The following is a 20,552-nucleotide window of genomic DNA, read 5'->3' on the forward strand; positions in this document are numbered from 1 at the left end:
CATTCAAGAGTGTTTCAAGAGTACAGAAAGAAAACCTGGGAAGAAGCAAATATAGAGTTCCACAGATGGAACAATTCTAAGGGCGTCCTTCAGCTTTATCTTCTAAACCTAGACTTGTGCTTCTGAAATCTCCTGGCTTCCAGTATTTTTGATGAAATCATTTTTTGAGAATTCATGTCCTTATCAATGAGTTTGTTTTTATTATAACTGCTCATGACTGGAAAATAATTTGTTCCAGTAAACAAAATAACTACTCCATGTACCTTATTCTACACAAAAGATCTTTAAAACTATGAAAACATTACAGCAATTGCAAACTTTGGAAAAAATATTAAGTTTGTTCTTTGGCTACATCAAATTTAGAAAGTTACTAATGAAATTCCTACCTTTTTTGCCCATATTCTTATTACTTTGGATGATACATATTTTATTTGGAAACTCTTTCCTTTGACTAATATCTTTTGCTGTAGGCTTAATGTAATAATAGATCCTCTGAAAACTGCAGATGGACTGTTTGTATTTTGCAATTTTTAGACCTTTTCAAAATTCAGCATTTGAGACTAGGTTGATAGTTAAGAAATAAATTTAAACCTCAACTTGATGTTCTATTCTCAGAATGACTGGGGTCTCATTAGTCTTATAGTGATTGAAGCCAAGTGAATGATAGAGAATTTTTGTGTAACAAACTGTTTTGGAACACACAAAAAAATACATACTAAAAATAATTGTATTTGTCACTGCTTTTTCCTCATCATGATTTAGAAGGTCAAAAGTATTCCTTTTTATTTAATATAACAAAATATATTTCAGCCGTAACATTATAGCATATGTTCTGTTCTATGTTTTATACATTGTATCAATATATTGAATATAGTAAAGATTACTTTTCTATTCGGTGATTATTTTCTATTTGGTGAGTGCTAAGGGTGAATTTTTGGATGATAGATCTAAATTATTATGTAACATTTACAGCAGAAAACAAAACTCAGTACACTGAAGTCTCAATCAATTATATTTTAACTTCAGCTTAAGTTTTTCTTACAAAATAAATATTCTTAGATGGTGGACTGATTTTTATTATTAATAGAAGAAACTAAACATATTTTAAACAGGAAGCCTAATTCAGTAAACATTTTTTGTTTTATAAATATACTTCGAATGAAGGCATAGAACTTGACCTCAGGATGATACCAATTATTCATTGTGACTGGAAGTATAAAAAGTTGGCATAATTTATAATATTTATTAATTGTCCTTCATGACTGTGGATATTAATCTAGCTCTTAATGTAAATGACATGGAGCTTATTTAATATGTATTATATGAAAATTATGTAGTTTTGATACATAATATGATTTTTTATTCATTCTTTTTGGTTGTACATGATGGTAGAATCTATTTTGATAAAATTATACAAGTATGAAATATATCTTACTCTATTAGGACCCCATTCTTGTGGGTGTACACAATGATGAGATTCACTTAGATAGTTTCATATAAATACATAGGAAAGTTATGTTAGATTCATTCTACTCTTTTTCCTATTCCTATCTGCCCTCCCTTCCCTTCATTCCCCTCTGTCTAATCTACTGAACTTCTCTTCTCTTCCCCCTTGACCCCTGCTTATTTTGGTTTAGTTTCCACATATCAGTGAAAGCATTTAGCCTTTGATTTTTAGGGATTGGTTTATTTCACTTAGCATGATAATATCCAGATCCATCCATTTACTGGCAAATGTCATAAAGTCATTCCTTGTAGCTAAGTAATACTCCATTTTGTATATATACCCATAATTTCTTTATCCATTCATCTGTTGAAGACTATCTAGGTTGACCCATAGCTTAGCTGTTGTGTATTGAACTGGTATAAACATTGATGTGACTGCATCACTATAGTATGCTGATTTTTAAAAATTTTCTTTATTTAAAAAAGATTGGACTTGTAGATGGACAGCATGACTTAATTTTATTTGTTTATTTTTATGTGATGCTGAGGATCGAACCCAGTGCCTCAAAAATGCAAGGCAAGTGCTTTACCAATGAGCTATATAGCCCCAACCCCAGTATGCTGATTTTTTAAAAATATGTATTTGTTCTTTTTAGTTATACATGAGAGTAGAATGTATTTTGACATATTATACATACAGGGAGTATAAATTTCCATTCTTGTGGTTATACATGATGTGGAGTTACACTGGCCATGTGCTCACATATGAACATATGGAAGTGATGTCCAATTCATTCCACTGTCTTTCCTACTGCCATCCCCCTCCCTTCCCTTCATTCCCCTTTGTCTCACCAAGGTACTTATTTTCTTCTCTGCCCTTCTGCTCAGCCCTTGTTGTGTGTTATACAATATACACGTATCAGAGAGAACACTGGGACTTTGGCTTTTTAGGATTGGCTTATTTCAATTAGCATTATAGTCTCCGGCTCCATCCATTTACTGGCAAATGCCGTAAGTTCATTCTTCTTTATTGGCTTAGCAATATTCCATTGTGTATATATACCACATTTTCTTTATCCATTCATCTGTTGAAGGGCATCTAGGTTGGTTTCATAGTTTAGCTATTATGAATTGAGCTGCTATAAACCTTGATGTGTCTGTGACACTGTAGTATGCTCATTTTTAAGTCCTTTGGATATATGGGATAGCTGGGTCAAATGGTGGTTCCATTCCCAAGTTTCTGAGTAATCCCCATACTACTTTCCAGTGTGGTTGTACCAAATGGTAGTCTCACCAGCAAAGAATGAGTGTACCCTTTCCCCCACATCCTGGTCAACATTTATTGTAACTTATATTTTTGATAATTGCCATTCTGACTTGAGTGAGATGGAATCTCAGTATAGTTTTAATTCACATTTCTAGAGATGTTGAACATTTTTTCATGTTATTGTTGACCAAAAGTATTTATTCTTCTGTGAAATATCTGTTCTGTTCCTTTACCCATTGATTAATTGGGTTATTTTGGGATATTTTGTTTGATTGTTTGTTTGTTTGTTTGTTTGTTTGTTTTGGTGTTAAGTTTCTTGAGTTCGTTGTATATTGTAGAAATCAATGCCCTATCTGAAGTGTAGATGGCAAAGGTTTTATCCCATTCCGTAGGCTTTTCTTCATGCTCTTGATTGCTCACTTTTCTGTGAAGAAGCTTTTTATTTTGATGGCATCCCATTCATTGATTGTTCATTTCATTTCAAAAGTCACATTTAATTTTTTTTATATAATCTGGGGACAGAAGGTAATCAAGCGTATCATTTATTAATTCTTTATTCATTCCTTTTACCCATTCTTGAGCCAGTCTTCCCTGAATTTCTAAAGACAATATGGTCCCAGATGTCTAAAAACAAGTCTTTAGAACATTTTAATTAATAGTCTTCAGGTATGGATAATTGAATATATTAATCTATAGTACTATGTCTGGCAAAAAGTATAAATAAAACCTGTAACAATCACTGGTAGAAGTAATTTTGTAACTCAGTAAAAATCCATTATCAGAGTCTTTACTTCCTATCTGACTCATATACTATTCTTATACTCATTTGGGGGACACAGCACACTCAGCAACTTGGCAATAGAAATGGCTTTCTTTTTCCACTTCCATTGCCTGGGATCCCCTCTCCATTTTCTTTGCCACTACAGACTCTGCCAGGTTACAGATTCAGTCTCTTACACCCCTTTTCTTCTTCTCATTTCTCTCCAGTGTCAGACCAGCCCTTGTCTTTCAGGGATGGTAGTGGCAACAACCTAGGAGAACAAGAATGGTGAAGAAATCTTCCATTATCCTTCCTCTATGCCATTCTAAGTTTCTTCTAATAGTATCCCTCATGATTATTTTCTTATTTCTCATTGCTCACTCACTTCTGTTTCCTGAGCACACATCCGTGTGGGCACGCACACAAACACACATCTTCTTCCTTGAATGATGTATGTAACTAATTTATGCAAGTCTGCGTTTCTTATGAAATTGAAGAAAACTACCTCCTGGGCTTTGTAACCCTCAAATTTCCACTATTTTCTCCTCGTCACCATTACCTTTACTTTCCTGCAGGATTAACATGCACGTACGTACTGGAAGATAGAATTAAGTAGGATTTTTTTTTAAGCTGGGACTTGCAAATATTTGTAGGAAAAGGTATTTCAGGCTATTTTGTTGTGGTTGTTGTTATGTAAAGCATTTTCATTTAATAAAGTATTTTCAAATGTTCCAAGGAAATCACAAAATGATTTTGTATTTTCTTGAATGATAGGGAAACACCTTGCAACCCATTTTATAGTTAAATTTGATCAAATAGGTGGTGGCAGTACAAACTGAGGCAGAGATGATCTCAGAATAAACTGAGAGCTGAACTTGTTAAAAAGAGAGAATTCAGGTGGAACCGGGCTGGAGGGAGAAACATTAGCAGACTGTTCATTTTTTCTAAGTCTTTATACATGTTTATAGAATCAATCTTTCTAACAGGCTGTGCCTCCTTTACCCATTCCTAACCCCATCCTCATCCTGAGAATAGCCACAAAGCAGGGTCTTAGAGCTGGGAATGTTCAATTCTACCTTGAAAGCAGGGTTTTGAGGTTTTAAAATCCGTCAGCCTAACTTGGAATTTCAGCCTCACATCCGCCTCCACACATGTACACATTCTCTCTCTCTCTCTCCACACACCTCCAGAAGCACTGTTACAGGTAGCAATACAATTCCAACATTTTATAAATAATGTGCATCAGGTGTCCAACTCATTAAAGAACATGTGGGCCACAGACATTACAATATACAATGTTATTTCTATGGGGAAAATCATTCTATACTACAAAATAATTTATTAATTATTTTATTATTTATGGGTTTTTAATAGTTAATTTGTGCAAAATTGTCTATGCTTTGATAATTTTCAGCATGAAATCATTTGGAGTCGATTATCTACTATACTTGAACATCTCTAAGTTGCAGCAGTTAGCAAAAATTAAAAATAAGCAAGTGGTCTGACTTTCTTGTAATTATCAAAGCACAAAATAATGTGAAATATTTATAAATCTTCCTGTAAATTTCCATCAATTTTACTCATAATAAGGATCACCTATTTAAAAACTTAATTTCTCATTTGACTTGGGGATAATAACTTGCTAACACAAAATAAGCATAAAATGTCTATCTCTTAAGTACCACTTGTACATTAACTTTTAGATTTATATAGGACAGTACTTGAGGAACACTAGAATATAAGAAGTTCATTTTATGCTTTTTATTACCTTAAGTAAATTCTTAAATTGGATTTTTCAATAATAAAAATAATTGTGATATTTTTATTGTTGTATTTTGAAAAACTTACACTTAAAGTTTAGAATAATATTAGATGCTATAAATCAGGGATCCCTCTAAAAAAAAATCTAACCTGCTGAATTATCTAGATACTTTGTATAATGTTTTTCTTTTACTTTAGTAATCTTGGTATTCAAGATTATGTACAAGCCTTATAGCTTTCTGATTTAGTAAACTTCAATAATTTCAAACCTAGCTGCAAACATTCTAGTAAATTATTTTCCCCTTTTAAATTTAAAGTAGTGTATTTCTGATTTAAAAAATGGACTGAACTCAGATTAAACTATTATGTCCCTTTTTGCCCATATATCTTTTTACTTTCATTATTCTGAGTTTATTGTGACATCCTGATTTTTGTAAACAGCATCTGATTTTAAGAGTTAGATGTATTAAAGACTAATAGAAATACCCTACTCTTAGACTGAATTAGCCAGCTAGGGACACTATTGAAAACATAGACACACTATAGTTTGTTTCCAGCTCTGTGCCTATCCTTCATATTTTGTGATAGTAAAGTTTGGGGTAAGACATGTACAGCTCCTAGCACAATGTCTAATATATACCAAGGACTCATTTTCTCTTCTCCATGGGAGCCTAAAATCATAACCATAGGAACATGTCTAACATTTACTTTGAGAACAGGGCTAACAATGAAAACTGAAACTCAATAATAATATCCCATCTGTACAATAGCAGGGGAAAGGAAATGATAAAAAGCTACTTTCAATAGAGCTGAAGAATATTATAAACCACTTACATTTATCTCTGTCATTTTCTCTGAAATAGCAATTATTCTCTCTAGTTTTGAGTCTCCTAATGATTGCAACTGTTTAATATATTTTGTTGTCATTCTTCTTATTGTATTTTTACACAAAGTATGCAGTGCCACTAAATTTTGGGAAAAAATACACACCAAGATATTAAAGTATGATTTTTAAAAGACCGACCACACTCCCTAATAAAGTAAAATACTGAGTAAAATACTGAAATGAGTAAAATACTGAAATGGTAAGAATTGTCATATAGCTAAAATGTTTCCAGTATTGGAAAAATAATTAGCCAAGGCATTCTCAATTACACAAGCCTTGTGCATGTGCTCCTATTTAAAATGAACAAAAAGGGATTATTTGGAGAACAATTTTATTGCCTTGGCAATTTATAGAATGACCAGTATGGATAAAATGCATCTGGTAAAGCAGAGTAGTACTCTACCCAGATAGAAATGAGATGGGCCTCTAAGATTACCAGAAACCAAAGTCAATTTTCTACCTAAAAAGGGGCTGGAGCCTGTTTCAGTAGACTAGATTAGATATGTCTGTCACCTATTTTGTGGCCGTAGATCTTAACAGAATCAATCAACTTTTCTGTGATTTATTTCTCCATTTTTGAGATAAGCCAAGCAGAAACTATTTTTGAAAAAGGAACTTGGTAACACAAGTCCCATAGTTCTTTCCTATTGTCTATTCTTTGACTTCCATACCATCCAATAAATTAACATAAGATACACTTTCAGTTACTCATGGAAATATCTTAAGGCATGTGGACAGATCTTCCTTCTCTTTTCCTAGTTCCTTTAAGACTGCTTTGCTAGGCTATTTTACTACTTATTTGACAAAGATAAAGTCTCAAATCAATTTTCTGTGGATGATATTAACTTCCTAAAAATTCAAAGAAAAAGAAAAGATATCAAGTGAGATTATCCATGGTTTCATTTTTTATGGACTATTCCCAACTTGTTATGACTAACTAAAAAATAATAATTTGGTCATCTGTTCACCAAAAAAATAGAAAATCCCAAACACTAAAATGTACTCAGTAAATACTGTTAATGAAAGCATCAAATCGAGATCTAGAGGAGACCTTATTTGTTCCTATACTCATTTTATGGACTGAGAATTAACTTTTCCCTCAAAATTATATGTTAAAGTCCTAAACCCCAACATAATTATATTAAAAGATGGGGTCCTTGTGAGATAAGTATATTATGAGGGTCAAGCTTTCATGAATGGGATTAGTACTTTTATAAGAAAAATGAGAGAATTTGCTTTCTGCTAGCCATATGTAGATAATAACAAGAAGAGGGCCATCTGTAATCCAGGAAGAGTGTCTTCACCAGTCACCAGATCTGCTGAAGCCCTGATGTTGGACTTCCAATCTTCAGAAATATGAGACATAAATATCTGTTGTGTAAGCCATCCAGTCTATAGAATTCTGTTATAGCAGCCTGAAAAGACTAAAATACCTACGTTTTACAGATGAGAAAAATGAGAAATTCTTCATTAAAAATTAAAAGCAAATAAGAGTTGGAGTAGTAACTAAAATTCTGTTTCTTTATTCAAAGTCTAACATTCTTTCAATTGTAGCATTTGCAATTTATTTTATTCCACAAACATTTCAAAGCCTTGCATGATGAAAAGGCGCTGTTTTAGAGATTGAGGTCAGGAGTGGAAAAGATATGAAATGAATAGAAAATGATTTATCCTATAAGAACAATTCTTTACATCCAAGAAGCAGGAATGATAGATAATCTTTTCAGGATGTCACCTTCAAAATGAATGCACTTGTATCCATACCCTTTGGTTACTACACTTACAAAGCCACCTCCTGCAAGATAAATTTTAATTGAGTAAGGACAAGGGGAGCTTGGCTTAAAGTCTAACCACATCTACAACATCTATATAGCCACTCAAGAAGAGAAATCAGGGTACTCTTAACCAAAAGAAGGTTGTAAAAAATAAGAAACCAACAAAAATCAAGTGGTCGCATTAGCATCTGGTTGAGTGTGAATGAAAAGAACTGAAGCCAAGAGAAGGAGCAATAAATAAAGTGATTAGAGTATTACAGTGGCTTGGTTTGGCTGAAGCATAGTATGAGTTATCAGAATGGGACTAGGGATGTGGTTCAGTTGGTAGAGTGCTTGCCTTGCAAGCACAAGGCCCTGGGTTCAATTCCCAGCACTGAAAAAAAAAATAAATAAATAAATAAGAAGTTATCAGAATGAACCACACTCTTGTTTCTGGTCATCCCCATCTCCCTAACCCACCACCACCATCTCAAGAAGAGAACTCTCTTCAATTTGCCTGTTAACTTTGTAAGATACACGTGTGTTCCTTGAAACGGTTGACACAAAGGGAGGAAAAATTTGAGCCTATAACCATGCCTGTGAGTAAGGGGTGGGTCTACACTGTCCAGCTGCTAGCAATCAGTACACAAACAGCACGAATAGTATAGATTTTGGTGTTTCTCTCTTAAATTTAGGAAGTGTATCTGGCATTAGTGTAAGAGAAAGGCCAGGCACTTTGCCTTAAGGGATATGCCAAGGAGATTCTACTCATCTCACCCAAGCATCAACTTCTCCTTTAATCTGATCATGGAAGTTATAGAGAATATAAAGCAGTCAAGTGCTACTGGGGACACTCCTGAAAACTGTGGGGTCTTAGAAATGCACAGCATGTTCACATATTAACGTTGAGAGTTTTCTCCTCAAATGCTCCATGGGCATTTCTTCCTGATGGTTCCTTCATTCTACATCCCATCTTTGCCACAAACATATACCAAATAAATTGTATGAGCTTCTGAACCAACTTCCCTCTAATGGGTCTTCTTAAGTTATGCTTTGATGTCACATTCAGAAGCTTGATTTGAAATCCCGTCGAGAAAGGACTTGAGTGCTCTCTACTAAGAAGTTTGGTCCTCAGACTACAGAGTATACCATTGAGGTACATATTCTATGGAAGCAGAATTATAGACTTCAAATCCTTCCCAACTTTCTTATTCACAAAAAAAGTGTCACTTAAGAAAGTGTCTACTTTATTAATCTACAGCTATATTTTTTAATAAAGGAAATGAAAGCTTTTTCACATAGTTAAATAAAATAATTCAATAGTTATTAAAATATAATAGTAAGAGCCCACTGAATATTTTGTGTAGAGGAGTACAAGCAACTAAAGTATAGGATGAGAGGGTGATTTGACATAGTGCTTTGTTGGCAGAGTGATGGATGGATGGATGGATGCACCCGTTAAGCAACAATATCTAGGCATAACCAACACATGTTAGGACAGAAACTCTACAAACACTAACAGTGAAACCAAAACTATAACCATGGCAAAAAAAAAAGAGAGATAGTTTATTAAACAATTTAAAACTGTGGAATTCTCTCCTTTTCATCTTGTTTAAAAATGTTAAATTATAAACCTATAATAAGGCCATCAATGTGACCTAGGTTCTGTTTCTCAGTTCAGTCTTTATCTAACATCTGTTGTTTAATTTCTCTAAATTGAATTTTCTATTCAAGGGTAATTATACTTTTTAATGTGTGTATGTGTGCATATTATTTATACATGCATGCATGTAACATTTATACATGTGTATTGATGAGGATCTTTTATAATTTCTCAACCATATTAGTCTTAAAAGAATACCCTACCATAACATTTTTAAAGATGAATATCTACTTTTTTTCATATAACAAGAAATCTTAAGTTATGTAGTTGATTATATTTAATTTTTATCCAGTTAGTAAAGCTGCTGGAGACCCACTCAGGCTATTTCCAACTCTCCTTCAGTATCACTAGCACGTTGGCCTTTTCCTTGAGTTTGTCACTCCACCGCCAAACATCACTGCTTCATCTCAAATATCATGTTAAGTTAAAAAAATTAAGAAATCCGTTATGTGTTATCTCTCAATGGCCAGAATATAGCTGTTGGAGGAAGCTGCAAGGTCAGAAGGAAAGTGAGGAACGAAAATGAATGGCTGTTGTAGACCACTGTGAATCTTGTCCTGGGAAGAAGCATGTGTAGACCAGAAACTACATTGGTGTTCTTTAATAGAAAAGAATGGGGGAAAAACATTGGATAGGTAACTATCAGAATTTGCCATAATAAGAATATTAGATAAATGAAATTGCCTTACTTAAAAGATGCTATGACAAATTGTGAAGGAATCAAGTATTTGGAAAAATCCTTTCAAAATAAATGATATTACCTACAGGATTTCACTCTAATTTGTCATAACTCATTTTAATTAATTAAGGAATCTTTTATTAATACTTAGTTGCTTCAGCAAGTTCTTTGGGGAGAAAACAATAAAAGCCAGTAACGAATTAATCAACAGGCTTTTGTGATTATTTTCTTAGGTAGGTAAATTTTCAACTGGACAAATGCAGGATATTTGTAGTGGAGGAAATGATTTGAACTGATAATGTATTTTCAGGGGCAAGAATCATCCTGGACTACAAAAGGTGAACTTACCCATATACCTTAGGTGAGTGATTCTAGCTTACATTAGTGGTCAGACTGCATTTGTTGTTCTATAGTTGGCATTTTCTTGGGCTGCCAGAAAGCATCTCATCACTTGACATGTCCCACATATTTGATTGAGAGAAAAAAAGAAGCAAGAGGGGGTGCAGTTGCCAAAGGACCTGAAGGCTTAGAACCCGGCAGAAACGGCAGCTGAGAACAGTCCCAGGCATGATGCTTGTTCAGTGGCTGTAATGAATTAAGGAGAGTAAGCATGTTCTGCTGACCAGAAAGAAATGGTGGGCGGGGGTGGAGTTTCAGGATTTCTAATTATTAACAAATTCACTGTACTGCCAGCAAGTTCAAGAGCCACAGAAACACAGGGCATTTGGAGATGTACATAATAAGTAATTGTTGGTATTTTCTGATAATAGTTTCATAAATTTTATTTCTGATTGCGCTGATTCTCTGGCTGATAAAATGATTCTACGTTTGAAAAAAATTATGTATGTAAGCATGTAAATTTTATGTGCATCAAATAAACCATATGCCTTCATATGATGTTGTTTGTTTTCCTTTATTGAGTTATACCGGGTGTAAAAAAAGATTGAGAACATTTGCTCAAATATATAAGAACCATTATTTGGAGAGTAAGAATATTAATAGTCGATTTAGTTAAAATTTCTATTTCAATGGCATCTTACTGTGACTCTATCTGCAGATGAGGAAGCAACTGAAATGATGGATTTTGAAAACTTCAGAAATGTTTTATCATATGATTTACAAATACACTAAGTATTGTTTGTGTAAAAGTGATTGTGTTGCATTTGTGTACACCTCCATAATGTCATTTTACATGATCATGGTGATGCAAACAGACCTGTGATTCTTCTTCTGAGATTCAAAAGGATTTGAAGAGAATATGATTTTGCTACTATTACAGATTTCCTATTTCTTCCAACTTTAATTTTCTATGTTGGTTCAATTAACCTAATATAATGGATTGAAAAGATGAATTTCAGGAATTCTTATTTTTATTTCTATGGGTATTTTGATTTATAATTCAATCTTTCCAAAATAGAAGTAGGAAGTTTCTCAGATAAACATACATAAATTGGCATAGTTATCCTTTAATCTTTGACAGACTTATGTTATTGATTTTCTCACCAGTATCCCAGCTTTTCATTAAATTATAATAGCAAAAAAGACTCAGTTATTTCCACTGGCCAAAGAAAGCCTTTCATTCTAGCTAAAAACATCTTCACATATATTATAAGTAAGCAAAATTACTTTGATTTATAGTTATAAAGGAAACAAACTCTAATGTTTGCATAATAGTTTTTTAACTTTTGTATCATGATAAACCCATAGATAATTTTAAATAACATTAAAATCTTTTCATATTTTAAATATATCAGTGTAAGTAAAATAAAATAGTCCAAAAGGGCTAATCTTTTTGCTTTCACATACATGTGATACCTAGAAAAATCTATTTCATGGAGATACAAAGTAGGTGTTGCCAGGAGCTGGGAGAGAGGAATGGGAAGAAATAAATAAAGCTGCTTTTTATCCCAATAATGATTATACACTATGATGTTTCAGTATCAATTCAGGAGTAACATATGTCCTTTACCATAATATAAATTTCACTCTAAATGAAGACTAAATTAAAGAATACATGCCAAACACTGAGCATGGATTTCACAGGCAATTGTTTTCTCAGCAAATGTTATTTGTTTTATTATGAAAACAGTAAATGTTTCAGGAAGTCAAAAGAGCAATATGAAAGAATTCATCTTTAGATGGGCTCATGAGTAGATTTATGACAGAATTAAATTACCTTCTTATCATTATTCGACATCCTTTACTAAAAAACGTTATTATTTCAGGAGGAATTGTTGATAAGGACCTTCGTCACTACCTCAACTTACGATTTCAGAAGGGTTCTGTTGACCACGAACTTCAGCAAATCATCCGTGACAACCTCTACCTCCGCACGGTGCCGTGTGAGTAGAATGGGTGATGTTATTTTCTTCCCGTGTCAGTAGGAGAGATGTTCAGCTCTATATCCATTGTTTAAAAGAAAAGTTAAGTCGTACTGATTTGGAACAGAAAACCGATTTGAGAGATAGAAATGTTAAATACAACTCCGATTGTGTGGTGTATAATGAAATTGTAGACAGAGGAGACTTGTGATTTTTCAAGCTATAAAATCTAACTCAATGCTTCTCAAGTTAGTACTGAAAAATATTGATTCTAGTCCAGACTTTTGGTGATTCAGAATGAATCATGATTGAAGTAGAACTCCACACCAGGAGACAGGAGAATGCAAATTCAATTTATTAGTTGAAACAGTTATTTTGTACATAGAATTTACACAGTAACTCCTTCAGCTCAGGTTTGCAGCAAGGGAATCTCATAAGTGAAAAAAAAAAAAAAAAGTACACATGGAAAATCAAAGATAATATTCTGGAATTCTTAGGAAGTGATGTTGAGGCAGATGTTTTTTATGCAACCTATAGAAGTCCACAAACATCAATTCCTGATCTTCCCTTAAAAGAAAGAAATAGGTGAAGTGATAAAATTCACAAATGAACTTTAGTACCTCTTTCAAGTCATTTGACAATCTTCTAGTAGAATATTGAGGACAATGAAGAACTTTTCAACTCAGGTCCTAGCTCTTGTTTCAATATCAAAAGCTATTTTCTTCAAGGGAGATTTTATGACCTCCAAAGACTCTCTCCAGAAATTCTGGTCTGTGTGTATTATGTGTATTCCTTTTATTTCAATTCTGCCCTAAACTTTAATAAACTCAAAGCCATGGGCTCTGTAAACTTAATAAAGAAAGAAAAACTTGGCTAGGGTAAATGAAACAAATAAGCAAACAAAAAATATTGGTTTTGACATCTGACATCCAGCATTAAACCCCCAGTACTATGTAAATGATATAGATGGATGATTATATTGAAATACTGAAAACACACAAAGATGTGAAGATGGGCAGGTAACCACCCAGCCATTTAACCAACACCCATTTTAGGAGGGGTAGACTCTCACCATTGTTAGCACTACTCAATGTTCATCAAAATAAAACTGCCAGAGCATGACTATCAAATGTTTCTAAATAAGACTACTTGCTGACTGACATCTTGTTTTGGCCAAAATTATTCCTCTTTCAGTGTGTTGTTAGTTAAGTAAATAGACTTTGGACTCTTGGTTTAAAGTTGAGGAAAGTGCATTCTTAAACTTGCTAGTTTGACATCCAAGTGATGGGAAGAAGAAGATGGATTAAAGTAAGTGACTGAACTATTTATAAGGTAACGGGTGGACGCATTTTCAAAGCCATGATGTTGTCAGCGCAACCGTGTGAATTTATCTTTTGTGACATGAAAGAAAGAAGATCTGAAATACTAAATAAAGAATCCAGCCACTTTATTATGTTTAAAAGCTGAGGGAAATAGATAAGAGGCTGACATTCAGGAATACTCGTAGTCCTTGCTAAGGCGATGACATAAATAAGAAAGTCTTAATTAAATATGAGGATAATGAGAGTAAATTTTGCATTAGTTAATTAAGCTCTGAAATAAAGGATCTCTTTTTAAAGTACCAAAGAAAGACTATGAAGACAAAATAAATATAAGGGTAAAATAACTAGACTTACGTGAGTAAATGTAAAGAGTTTCAAGATGTGATTTTGGTACAAGGTCATAAATTCAATTAGAAATCCTTGAATAGTTCCTACAAAAGAGATAATTAGGAACTCAATGAATCTGAATATTGTGATAAAGAATTATTCTTGGATTTTGCAGCCACCACGCTTAATGGCCAATGAATGACACCATTCACTATCAATGCTTTTAACCTGGCATAAAAGTGAAAAAAAAATTTGAGATTAAAAATGATTCTGATTTATTTTCTTAAAAATAGCTTTATATTGATGACTTGGATGTGGAAAATCTACCATCTTCACTCATTATATCTTTTACTGAAGTATTCAGATATATTCAGAGAGTATGCATTAAAAATACTTCAGTATTGGAAAAATCCTACCATGGCTTAGAAACCTACATGTGTATCCAGCACATCAATTGGCATTGAGTATGGAATCACATTTGTGACACATTCTTTGGGGTCAAATGTTCTCTTGGGTCATAAATCCAGTATAATAAAAGGGTACTGAATGACTAAAGGGCATAGTATTGCTCCTATACATGTATGTGTTAATATATATTCACTCACCTCTCGTTTAATCTAGCAGTGGCAACAGAAATAGGTCCTCAATAACTACATTGAAACAAAATTATTGTCAACTTATAACTATGTGAAGGCAGACTTTTTTTTCATAAGGCAATACCTGAGTAATTCTGCTTTCTTCATGATATTACTCCACTACCAACAACAATCACTAGAAGGAAAAGAACCAAGTCTTAGAGCTGGACTTTTTATTGGCCAGTAAATAAGAGAAAGTTCTGGGGCTAGGGGTCCATAGACCCAACTGCTCTCTCACACTTGGCCACATTCAGTCATAGATAACTTGGCTCCTGTACAAACCCCTGTAGAAAACCTGTGTCTGGTTGCTGATTGGTTTCTGAGCTAAGCAGGGAAAGGAGGTGGCTAGTCCAGGTATCTACTGGTGTTTAACTAAAATAATTGAAAATTCTATCAATCTGTTCCCATAAGCAAGGGATGATTGTATGAAACCTTTCATTTCATTTCCCCAGAACCTTATGTCAGAACATATTTCTCCAAAATATTTGGTTTTAAAACATAGATCTCCAGGCATGGAAGGAGAACTTGGTCACATAGACAGGGTTGTTGCAAATATAGTAAGCCTGAGTTCCAACTGCACAAACACACACACACACACACACACACACACACACACACACACAGAGACTATGATGAGATCACTCATGATTCCTTCAGATCAGATCACAAAGAAAAGAACCTTAGGAACTGAGTCTTAATATTTCCTGTTTATATAATATTTATGTAAAACTTAAGCCAGTCACCTGATTCATGTCTGCTGAAGACCCAAATTCATTCCTAAATATGTGACTTTCAGTTGCTAATTGTACAACTAATAAGGGAAAATAGAGATTTCTAGAACAACCTGACATACTAAAAAGTGATTGCTAATTGTAAAGGAAGACTGCAAACTAATCTTTCTACTATAAGATTTCAGGCTATGTAATATTTTATATAATTGAACTTCGGAAGAAATAATAAATGACAATAATACAAAACTGTTGTAGCATAGGATATGATAACAACTGACCAGGCAATATGTATATAGATCAAAGACTAGGAAGAGTTTAGAACATCATGTGGGATTTAATTACTCTGATAGTATACAAAAGGCAGTTTCAGAAGCACCAACTTGACAGTCCTCAGAGAGTAAATAAAATCATTTCATCACAGCATGTTACATGTACAAAGTCAAGATAGCATGCATCGTCCCTTGGGTAGTATAGATTCAGAAATATCTGAGGGAAATTAGTGGAATTAATACTGAAAAATATTGAAATAATTTGCAAGTGTTTAAAGAGTAAAACAAAGTTCTTTGGCTTTAATAGTCTACTTAGTATAATAATGATATATATTTAACTCTTGAGTCTATCAACTACAATTAAACTGACCATGCTTCTTAAATATGAGAAAAATAATCACTGCAATTTATTAATAAAGTCCTAGTTCTTTGGATCTTTGATATTTATTAGAGAAAAGTTAATTTTCAATACAGGTATGAGCATAGATATAAATTTTAGATACTTTTCCCAGTATACCAGATGACATGGGAAAGAAGTTCAACAACCAATTTTAAAAGTTTCAAAATGAAATGGAAGGTAGTTAAATTAAACTTCTCTCCCAAGACCGTACTTTGTCATTTGGTGAGATGGTTTTATTGGGAAATATTTTAAATTTATTTGAAGTCAGAAAAAATACCATTGTATACCAAGTAAAGGGCAAAAATCAATAAAACTAAAGTCTAAAACTATTCCATAAAGAGTGAATAAAATGAAAAACATAGATTTAAGATATGAAAGAAATTACTTTTGCAGAAGATCTGATTGAGGTATAACTCACAATGATGTCTCTACATATTTAAGTACTTTTAGTAACTACACCACATTAAAAAGAAGCATTGTCAAGCATAAAATTGTTAGGTTTCTAATATATTTATTTTATTTTCTGATACTTTTGAAACATGGTCTCCTATTAGTAGCAATTACCAACAAACCAAAAGATAAAGCTATACATGGGAACAACATGCCCTTTTCCTAATTAAGTAATTCTATATAAGCTATGGTCAGAAAGAACTAGTAGAGGGGGGCTGGTTTGTCACATATCTGCTTAAAAAGATTAAATTGTGTCAGAGTTCTTTAGACCATTCCATGGGGAAAATAATCTTCATTTTTATGCAAAAATCAGTTCTTTAAAAGCTTAATAAAATTGAGAATATTCATCAAGACAATATTTTTTGTGGGAATAAATAAACCCCTATAATTGCTCCTAATTTTGGTCGTAAAGTACATTTCTAAACATTGGAGTAAGAAGGGAGAGTGGCACTCACCTGTGGATTAGTTTGCTGGAATAAACCCATCTTTTCCCAGTGGAAGAATTTCTCTGGGTTAGAAATGACTCCAAATATAATTCTGCATTCAGAATGCCTTTACAATATAGTCCTCTGTGCTGAGATGGACTTAGGTCGGACTATACAATACATGTAGGCAGAGGAGTAGAAGTCTCCAATCCAACTGAATTTTAAACCAACATATTACAACTGTAAATTATATATCTGTTTCAATGTTATTCATGCCTCAAATAAGAATCATCGATTTAGAAACTCATTTTTGAAATTGCTTTTAGAGTTTGAAACATATTCTTTTGCAATTATTTCAGAATCAAATTGCCAGATTTTTGTTCTTTGAAAATGAATTTGATTTTTAAAAATATACTAATTATATTTGGTGCTTAGTGTTGAGAATAAGAGTTATTAGAGAATAAATATGGTTCTTAGCATTATGGTCTAAAAGAGAAGGAAATCTATAAACAAATGAAATTAAATTTCTTGAGAGATTTTTACACTGCCCTGGAAGACTAGACCAAAGGAAAGACTTAAAAAGCTTCCAAGCAGTAACAAATACTTGAAAGTATTTTACTAATTTATTTATTCAGATGTATGCCTGCCTGACATATTTATTAAACTTGTTGTTACTGTACAGAAATCTGTAATAGGCTTATCATCTTCTCACTGAGAATATTAAGATCCAGATCCAGTTTCAAGTTATTTATACAAAAGTACTATAATTTTATAATTTTTTTCCTCTCATCTTTGAACAAAATGAATGTGTCTTTCTTACTCAGATGGTAAATGCCCATTAGTTTGGTTGATAGAGTACAGAGAGAATTAATGGGTTTCAAAATTTTTTTAACATTAAAAGTCAAGGAGCATGACCATTATCAGTGATTAGAAATGATTGCATTGATTTATCCATGGGACACTACAGAGCACTTGTTTTAGAATAAAATAATACATCTGGCACAAAATAAGAATAATAAATATGAACAGTAAAAATCTTACTGATCTTCCCAGCCACATAAAATTCCCTTTTGTCCTGACTTGATTGGCTCCTTATGTTGTTGTGACCCAATGTTTCCTTTGGATTTACTCTGTTTGTGTCTCCTTCCCCCCTCTCTCTCTCTCTCTCTCTCTCTCTCTCTCTCTCTCTCTTCTCACTCTTCATCAATTTCATCAATGGGAGTCTTTCCACAGGAAATCTGGCTTTGTGGGCTATACATGAAGTTGGCTGTTGGGGAATGTACAACTTTGGACTTTAGTGTTCCAAGCTGCTGCCCAAAGAATAAATGGGGGGTTGGTGCCTGAGGCCATTTTTTCCAGAAAAGCCAGTCATCACTTCGAATAGAAAATAGCCCACCTTTCAGGAGGCATAGTATTCCCTACAGGTTTCAAAGTCATAGTCCTCTGTGCTGGTATGTAAGCATATCAACCCTTCTCATTTTATACCTCTGCACTGTTTGAAAGAAAAGAATTAGGACTCTGTCAGGTTCAGACCTACCCAAGTTTCCAGAGTCAATTGATTACTACTTATGCTATGAAATGATTATGTAAGTAGCTGAAAAACAGCTGTAGGTAGATGACAGTGGACACTAGTGTTAACATGGTATTTTAAGACCTTAGATTTATGGTAGTGCAGTTAACTTCTAATTCATAGGCACCTAGACAAAATAGCAACAGGAAAAGGAAAGCTGATTCAAGTTACAGCCATTCTAATATTAGTACTTCAGTCAAAGCTATTCACACATTGCAGTTTAACATTGCTGGATCATAGAAAGTAACATTAACCCTTGACTTTATTTACTTCACAACATGGAACTATGGAATGAGCACTCATCTCAGAATTAGGGGTCATTGGTTTTGAACCAGGATCTGCCACTAATTGTAGGAACTTGGCTAAGGCCTTAACCTCTGGATCATAAGAAAGGAAGGAATGAAATGAATTGGAGTGATTCTTCCTATTCTAAAATTCTGTGGTTTCTGATCTACTGGCTTGCTTTTCTTTATTTTATCATAATTCAAATTAGTTCCTCCAATATGCTTAAATTATTCTGAGTATGAAATGCCCTTGATATCAAGCAGGTGTAAACAACTTATGGAAGCAGAAGATATATCAAATACAGCAGACACTTCAGGGAAAAATAAAGAGCTGGGTTTAAATTAAGTGCAGTTCTGGATAAAACCAGCCATGCGTGTACTTTCAGATTTTTCTATGAATGTCAAGTTAAAGATGCCATCATAACTCTGATGTTCCTTGAAATCTGCCTTCGCTATTCATGAAATTCTGAAATATGGTCCAGTTTAGTAAGTGGATAAGAAAATAAACATAATGGGAAATACAAAGTTTTTAAAATTGTTCTCCTTCTTTGGAATATGTAATGAGTTGAGATTTGACATAAAGACTTCTGAAGCATGAGGTGTATTATTATGAAAATGTGATTGTAATCCTTATGATAAGATGTTTAACATGAAATTTAATATCTTCTAATGTTGAACTTTAATAAATGTCACTTATGTGAGTGAATGATCCTGGTTAGAAACCCAAATGGTTCTACTTAATGGGAGGCTAAATCAATGCTCACTGCCGACAAGGATTTTATAGAACAAATGAAAAATTGAGGAGAGTCTGTAGAGCTTCTCAAATAGGGTAATTAAAAGTTAAGAGTGATACAGGATTGACAATCAATTCCATTTAAAAATATACATGGATCCTGCCTTTCTTAAGCAAGTCAGAACTGTAGAATTGAATGGATTCCCAGTTAGTTTTCCAGTTTCTATTCCAAGCTGCATCTTTCCTAGTTAAGACTAACTTGCAGTAAATTTGCTATTCATGCTAACAAAGTCAGTAAATATCTGTACAAACTCCATTTGAATAAGGGTAAAGTTTCCCTTGTTACTTCACACATCCCAGTTCTACATATCAGTGGTAATTTCTTAACTTGTTCTCCAAAGACAAGACTGCAAGGGGGAGTTAATGTCAACTTATGTATATTTGTCCTCTCTCATTGCTGGTAGGAATTCTGATTCCACTTCTCATTTTTTTAGTTCATTAACACTAACAGATCATTAAGGGATTTGCATATTTGTAGGAAGTCTGAGATTTCATGTCCTGAATACAATTCAAGTCTATTATTTTTATGTTGAAATGAGTCTTTTGATTGTCCATTAGTCAGTCAAGTTCCAAATTGTCTTTTCTTTAGCATGCCATTGCCATAAATATTGGAATACAAAATATCAAAGGGGAGTAAAAGAAAATTTTTAATTGGTAAGTGTATTATTCCAATAATTAGTATTGTTATCTTGATATAGGAAAAGATGATAAGTAGGTAAAAGAGTCTCCATCATCTAAAAGATTTTTTTGCCAGACATGGTGGCACACACCTGTAATGCCACCTACTCTGGAAACTGAGGCAGGAGGAT

At 33.4% G+C, this 20,552-nt stretch overlaps 1 protein-coding gene across 8 annotated transcripts in view; it reads left to right on the forward strand.

The window, feature by feature from the left end:
- MAGI2 (membrane associated guanylate kinase, WW and PDZ domain containing 2) overlaps positions 1–20,552 on the forward strand; it is a 1,317,383-nt gene that overhangs the window by 387,329 nt on the left and 909,502 nt on the right. For all 8 annotated transcript variants that reach the window (XM_079150214.1, XM_079150216.1, XM_079150215.1 and 5 more), the window contains exon 2: positions 12,442–12,558. In XM_079150214.1, coding sequence (XP_079006340.1) covers positions 12,442–12,558 — 117 coding nt within the window. The remainder of the gene's footprint in view (positions 1–12,441; positions 12,559–20,552) is intronic.

Source organism: Sciurus vulgaris (genome assembly GCF_902686455.1).
Source record: "Sciurus vulgaris genome assembly, chromosome: 8".
NCBI classification, from domain to species: Eukaryota; Metazoa; Chordata; class Mammalia; order Rodentia; family Sciuridae; genus Sciurus; species Sciurus vulgaris.